Source organism: Mobula birostris, chromosome 20, assembly GCF_030028105.1.
Source record: "Mobula birostris isolate sMobBir1 chromosome 20, sMobBir1.hap1, whole genome shotgun sequence".
NCBI lineage: Eukaryota > Metazoa > Chordata > Chondrichthyes > Myliobatiformes > Myliobatidae > Mobula > Mobula birostris.
Window position 1 is genome coordinate 62,205,234 of NC_092389.1, and position 7,935 is coordinate 62,213,168.

General features: G+C 44.0%; 1 protein-coding gene across 1 annotated transcript in view; it reads left to right on the forward strand.

The window, feature by feature from the left end:
• LOC140185033 (uncharacterized) overlaps window positions 1-6,235 on the forward strand; it is a 50,129-nt gene extending 43,894 nt beyond the window's left edge. Inside the window, exon 7 of the mRNA XM_072238257.1 lies at window positions 2,330-6,235. Within this exon, the coding sequence (XP_072094358.1) occupies window positions 2,330-3,398 (1,069 nt within the window). The 3' untranslated portion in view covers window positions 3,399-6,235. The remainder of the gene's footprint in view (window positions 1-2,329) is intronic.
• The last annotated feature ends 1,700 nt before the right edge of the window (window positions 6,236-7,935 follow it).

The window sequence follows — 7,935 nt, forward strand, 5'->3', positions numbered from 1 at the left end:
TCAGCCATGGTTGTGTCCTGCTGCCTTTGGAGTGCTTCACTGGTGTGTATCTACCATGCAGCTCCCGAACTGCTCCCAGAAACTCCGGCCTTTGTTGCTCCACCGACATTCCTGCCAGCTTCCCCTTCCAGTCAAGTTTGGCCAGCTTCTCTGTCAAAGAAGCATGGAGAAGTTCAGTCCAGGAACAGGCCGTTTGTCCCGTCTAGACAGTGCTGAAAACAATTAAGCTGTCCAATGCAACGACCGGGACCACAGCCCTCCATACCCCAACCATCCAGGTACCAATCCAAACTTCCCTTAAATGGTGACATCGAGCTCACATGCACCATTTGTGCTGGCATCTCATTCCACACTCTCATAATCAATTCAGTGAAGAGGTTTTCCACGCAGTCCCGTTAAATTTTCAATAACTGGGGAAGCCACTTACCCATGACCTCTGGTTGTCGTCCTGCCCAACATCAGTGGAAAAAGCCTGCTTGCATTTACCCTATCTATACTCTCATAATTGTGTATCCTTCCAACAAATCCTCAAAGCAATGTATAGTTTCCTTGTTTATGCTTAGAGCTTTCTTTAGGTGTATAAGATGATGAGGGGCATTAATTGTGTGGATAGCCAGACACTTTTCCCAGGGCTGAAATGGCTAACATGAGGGGCGTAGATTTAAGGTGCTTGGAAATAGATACCGAGGGGATGTCAGGGATAAGTTTTTTACACAGAGAGTGGTGGGTGCGTGGAATGCACTGCCAGCGGCGGTGGTGGAGGCAGATACAATAGGGTCTTTTAACAGCCTCTCAGATAGGTACCTGGAGCTGAGAGAAATAGAGGGCGATGTGCTAGGGAAATTCCAGGCCGTTTCTAGAGTAAGTTGGCACAACATTGTCAGCTGAATGGCCTGGAGTATGCTGTAGATTTCTAAGTTCTATGTTGAACAGCGAAATAACTTTGCCTATCCTACAATCCTCTGATAACTCCCCTGTCACTAAGTGTGATTTAATTATCTCTGCTAGGGCCCCGACAATTTCTGCACTTGCCTCCCGTTGGGTCCGAGGGAGCACCTTGTCATGCCCTGGAGATTTATCCACCCTAATCTGCCTCAGGATAGCAAACATCTCCTCTTCTTTAATCTGTACAGAGTCCACGATGTTAATGCTGCTTTTCCACACTCCCATAGACCTTGTGTCCATCTCCTGAGTAAATAGAGATGAAAACAATATTTAAGATCTTCCCATCTGCTCTGGTTCCACATCTGGATTGCCATTCTGGTCTTCCAGAGGACCAACTTTGTACCTTGGAATCCTTTTGCTCTTAATATAACTCCAGAATCTCTGAGGATTATTCTTCATCTTTTCTGCGAGGGCAAACTCATGCCTTCTTTTAGCCATCCTGATTTATTTCTTATTTGTTCTCTTGCATTTCTTATACTCCACAGATTGGAGATGGCAGAAATGCCTTATTTTTTTTAAGAGACAGGAAGAGCATCAGAGAATTTGATGGTCATTCCAGATACCAGCATTGTGCCCAGTTAGAAGATGATTTCTCTCTCCAACTTGGGTTAAACTTCACTGTAACAGTGAGATGCCAGATCACACCTTGACAACTGAAGTGATCTCATCTGAAATGTTGTTCTTCACTTATTGATGGATTTTATATATCTTTTTTCAGGTTAAAAATGACAAGGAATTTATCTCCGGGAATCTCGAACACAACACGCCAGTTTTGCTGTCTCTGTGCATGTCTGTAAGAAGTGGAGGAAGGGATTCACTCGATCATCTGACTGACTGGCATGCCTGTCAGTCTACACAGGGGAGAGGCTGTTCAGCTTTTCAGACTGTGGGGATTCAAGGTCATCTCATGAAGATACATGAGCAAGTTCACACTGGGACAAGGCCATTCACCTTGTCCTGTGGGTGAGAAGGGATTCAGTCGGTCTTCCCACCTGTGGACACACCAGTCAGTTCACACTGGGCAGAGGCTGGTCATCTGCTGAATTTGTGGGAAAGGATTCACTCGGTCATCTGACCTAATGGCTCACCAGCGATTTCACACCGGGGAGCGGCCGTTCACCTGCTCAGTCTGTGGGAAGGGATTCACTTGGTCATCTAAACTGAAGGTACATCAGCGAGTTCACACTGGGGAGAGGCCGTTCACCTGCTCAGACTGTGGGAAGGGATTCACTTTATCATCCCAACTGAAGGTACATCAGCGAGTTCACACTGGGGAGAGGCCGTTCACCTGCTCAGTCTGTGGGAAGGGATTCACTTTGTCATCTCAGCTACTGAGACACCAGTCAGTTCACACTGGGGAGAGGCCATTCACCTGCTCAGAGTGTGGGAAAGGATTCACTCAGTCGTCCACTCTAATGGCACACTGGTCAGTTCACACTGGGGAGAGGCCATTCACCTGCTCAGACTGTGGAAAAGGATTCATTAAGTCATCTCTACTGAAGGTACATCAGCGAGTTCACACTGGGGAGAGGCCATTCAACTGCTCAGACTGTGGGAAGGGATTCATTTTGTCATCTCAGCTGAAAGTACATCAGCGAGTTCACACTGGGGAGAGGCCATTCACCTGCTCAGACTGTGGGAAGGGATTCATTTCGTCAGCTCAAGTTAAGGTACATCAGCGAGTTCACACTGGGGAGAGACCGTTCACCTGCTCAGACTGTGGGAAGGGATTCATTTTGTCATCCCAACTGAAGGCACATCAGAGAGTTCACACCGAGGAGAGGCCATTCACCTGCTCAGACTGTGGGAAGGGATTCACACGTTTAGCTCGTCTACTGACACACCAGTCAGTTCACTCTGGGGAGAAGCCATTCACCTGCTCAGTCTGTGGGAAGGGATTCACTCAACCATCTCAACTGAAGGTACATCAGCGAGTTCACACCGGGGAGCGGCCCTTCACCTGCTCAGTCTGTGGGAAGGGATTCACTTTGTCATCTCAGCTACTGAGACACCAGTCAGTTCACACTGGGGAGAGGCCGTTCACCTGCTCCGAGTGTGGGAAAGGATTCACTCAGTCGTCCACTCTAATGGCACACTGGTCAGTTCACACTGGGGAGAGGCCATTCACCTGCTCAGACTGTGGGAAAGGATTCATTAAGTCATCTCTACTGAAGATACATCAGCGAGTTCACACAGGGGAGAGGCCATTCACCTGCTCAGTCTGTGGGAAGGGATTCATTAAGTCATCTCTACTGAAGGTACATCAGCGAGTTCACACTGGGGAGAGGCCGTTCACCTGCTCAAAGTGTGGGAAAGGATTCACTCAGTCATCCCACCTACAAGCACACTGGTCAGTTCACAGTGGGGAGAGGCCGTTCACCTGCTTAGAGTGTGGGGAGGGATACATTCTATTATCTCAACTACAGAGACACCAGCGAGTTCACACCGGGTAGAGGCCGATTACCTGCTCAGAAGAGAGCAGGAAGAAATTCTCTCAGCCAAATCAACCAAATGTGCATCATTGATTTCACACTGGGAAGAGGCCATTCACCTGCTGTGAATGTGGTGAAGGATTCATTCAGTTATCTATCCTTATGACACACTACCAGGTTCACACTGGGGAGAGGCCATTCACCTGCTCTGAATGTGGGAAGGGATTCGCTCAGTCATCTAACCTTATGTAACTCTCGCTTCGGCTAGCAGCTTAATGTAGGGGCTGATAGCCCCCCAGCCCGGCCAAACGTAAGAAATCTCAATTCACAAACAGTACACAATATGTGATTAAACAACTGTGCTTTAGAATTCGTACTTTGACTGTAGGGTTAGTGAAGTAAACAAAGAAAAAGAAAAAGGGGCCACTCTCTTCATTCGCATTTTCTCATCTCTCCCCAGCAAAAGACCACGAAAATTTCTCTTCCAGACTCACACAGAAGAACAACATTTCTGTCATTGAATAGCCCTGCATTCCAAAACCCTGTTATCTCTAGTCGTAACCTAAACATTGCTGCTGGAGAGAAACCGTTACCTCAGCAGTGAAACATTGCAGAGAGGCCACTACATTAGCAGTGAAACCTTACGGCATGTTACACTTGTGACACACTACCGGGTTCACACTGGGGAGAAAGTTTCAATAAGCTGCGTGCTGGATATTTATCCATCCCCGTTGCAGAATGCAATTTCCACAGTGACTGTTGGTGCTGAACTCTGCAATTATTGCTGCTGGTCACCACACCCAGTTCTGCACCCTGGTCACTGGGCACGGGAGGAGTTTCTTCTGCTGCACATTCACGTTTAATGGGACTGGAGTTTAATATTCTGGATCTGAGACAAACAAATCAGTGTATTTTAAACTCTGTCTTTGTACTTAGTGAATTTATTTCATTTTAAAATCTTTTTATTGTTTATTATTGAGATCAACAAAAAATACATTAATCAAGTCAACATGTCAATATGCACAATGAGGAATTAAATTACCAAATAACTGATTAACAAAGCTAAACAATATATCAACAATAAAAAAAAGTGTTAAGAATATTTTTTTTTGAAAAAAGAAGGAAATTAAGAACCCCTACTAACTAAAGCAAAAAAAACCTTGCTAACAAAAAAATAAACAAAAAGAGAAAAGAAACCATTGGGAGCCTGACTGCGGAGCTGTACACCATACAAGCTTCCATAAAAGAAAAACATCAATCCACCAACTCAAATCTATTGAAACAAGAATCAGAAGGAAACCATCTTAATTAACTCAAATCCGATGATAGTAGCGGGCAAAAGAACCCCACCTTTTCTCAAAGTCAGATTGAGGATCAAAAGTTCTACTTCTGATTTTCTCCAAACTGAGACATAACATCACCTGAGAGAACCATTGTATCAAAGTGGAAGCAGAGACATCTTTCCATTTTAATAAAATAGCCCTTCTGGCCAATAATGTAACAAATGCAATTACATGTTGGTCTGATATAGAAATACCATGAATATATTGAGGGATTATACCAAAAAAACTGTCAATTTATTAGGTTGTAATTTAATTTCTAAAGCTTTAGAAATTGTAGAGAAAATGGAAATTACTTCAACCTTCATTAAGTGATCCTACTTTTTTTCTTTGGAGGAATAAAGGAGTCTATTCCTTCATGGATCTGTTCCAAGAAGGCCGATTGATGTGTTTTGAGAAATTAGTAACTAAATACTCTCTCGTATTCACTTTTTTTTTTTGCAATATCTTATGGTCAGACATTTCTTACAAGTATATTTAAGTAATTTTCCATATATACAGGATTCTGATCTGTTAGACATTATTTTAAAAATGAATCCTTTTGTGAAAGTTTTATTGGCAAAATTAATAATTTACTGTTACAACAGTATAATTACCCTTCACTTAAGATTAAGCAAGATTGGGAAAGAGAGCTTAACATGACCTTGCTAACAGAGAATTTTGAAGTTGGTTAACTCTTCTTTGATTTGTGCCAGTCACCGTTTAATTCAATTTAAAATTGTACATTGTTACTATTTGACAAAGGAGAGACTGTCTAAAGTGTTTCTTAATGTTGATAATCAGTGTGATAGATGTAAAACTGAGACAGCAATATTGACACATATGTTTTGGTCGTATTCTGTATTGAAACAGTTTTGGAAATCTTAGTGAATTTATACCACACCTAGTGTATAGTAGAGAGTCAACTCAGGCCGGCTGGACCCTGCCAGTGATTCAGCTCCACAAAAGTCCTTTTAAATCCTCCCCTGTTGTTCATCTCTCACTCTCCCTGTGGTCATGAGTTCCAAACAGTCACCGCTCTGTGGGTGAAGAGGTTTCCCTTGAATGTCCTGCAGACTGAAGAAGTCAAGCTGACTGCAGTTCTGTCTGAGATGTTCTTTGCCCCTCAAATCTCTGGGCTGAGGAAGAATGACATTGGGAGTTAACTTCCTCGTTCAGGGCTCATTCCCACATTATGGGTCATTTTCCCTGCTTCTAAAGGCTTGTTAGAAAACACGTCCTCTAAAGATTGAAAGCAGAATGGGAAACCATTAGCTGGATGCTCAATGGAGCAGGGTCAGAAACCAGAGGTGGGTCTGCACAGGGCAGAGTTTGGGGCTCTGGACGATGTTCTGTGATTTTTCTTTCATGTGTGTTATTTCTGTTCCTCCTTCTGTCCAAGTTCGTGTTAATCTCAGTGGGATTGAGTGTAAATAGTCTTTTCTAAAGTAGTCATTTCAGTTCTTATTTATCTTTGTAAACCTTACAGATTGAAATGTGACCAAGATACTTTCATTAAAAAAGTCAATGTCGGTATTGATGGAAGTGTTTATTGCTTTTGTTGTATTTGGTAACTATTGAGCTCTGTTTGGCAGGTTTTTTTGAGCCTTGAACTAAATTTTGTGAAAAGTTTTCCTTATTTCGCACTACTTCCTATTTTCTATGCCTGTTGATATTCCAGATACGTGAGTATCAAGTCCCAATGAAGGGTCTTGGCCCGTAATGTTGATTCCCATTCATAGATGCTGCCTGACATGCTGAGCTCCTCCAGCACTTTGTGTGTAGTTCTCTAGATTTCTAGCATCTGCAGGTCCACTTGTCTCCCAGATGCTTATATGTTTCTTGAAAGAACAAGCTAGCAGTGGGGTTGTGTGGCTCTGTTGGTAAAATATCAAATAAAATCATTAAAAACAGGTGGCATGGGGTTGGAAGGTGTAGAATCTGTGGATAGAATTATGGAACAGAAAATGTAAAAAAAAATCTGTGACAGGAAATGTATATTGACATCCAAACATAGAACATAGAACACTAAAGCACATTACAGGCCCTTTGGCCCACAATGTTGTGCCGACCCTCAAACCCTGCCTCCCATAAACCCCCCCACCTTAAATTCCTCCACATACCTGTCTAGAACTTCACTAGTATCTGCCTCCACCACTGACTCAGGCAGTGCACCAACCACTCTCTGAGTAAAAAACCTTCCTCTAATATCCCCCTTGAACTTCCCACCCCTTACCTTAAAGCCACGTCCTCTTGTATCGAGCAGTGGTGCCCTGGGGAAGAGGCACTGGCTATCCACTCTATCTATTCCTCTTATTATCTTGTACACCTCTATCATGTCTCCTCTCATCCTCCTTCTCTCCAAAGAGTAAAGCCCTAGCTCCCTTAATCTCTGATCTTAATGCATACACTCTAAACCAGGCAGCATCCTGGTAAATCTCCTCTGTACCCATTTCCAATGCTTCCACATCCTTCCTATAGTGAGGTGACCAGAACTGGACACAATACTCCAAGTGTGGCCTAACCAGAGTTTTATAGAGCTGCATCATTACATCACGACTCTTAAACTCTATCCCTCGACTTATGAAAGCTAACACCCCATAAGCTCTCTTAACTACTCTATCCACCTGTGAGGCAACGTTCAGGGATCTCTGAACATGTACCCCGAGATCCCTCTGCTCCTCCACACTACCAAGTATCCTGCCATTTACTTTGTACTCTGCCTTGGAGTTTGTCCTTCCAAAGTGTACCACCTCACACTTCTCCGGGTTGAACTCCATCTGCCACTCCTCAGCCCACCTCTACATCCTATCAATGCCTCTCTGCAATCTTTGACAATCCTCTACACCAACCTTTGTGTCATCTGCAGACTTGCCAACCCACCCTTCTACCCCCACATCCAGGTCATTAATAAAAGTCACGAAAAGTAGAGGTCCCAGAACAGATCCTTGTGGGACACCACTAGTCACAATCCTCCAATCTGAATGTACTCCCTCCACCACGTCATTCTGCCTTATGTAGGCAAGCCAATTCTGAATCCCCCTGGCCAAACTTCCCTGGATCCCATGCCTTCTGACTTTCTGAATAAGCCTACCATTCGCCTCCTTCCAATCCTCTGGTACCATTCTCATGGACAACGAGGACATAAAGATCCTAGCCAGAGGCTCAGCAATCTCTTCCCTCGCCTGGTGGAGCAGCCTGGGGAATATTCCATTGGGTCCCGGGGACTTATACGTCCT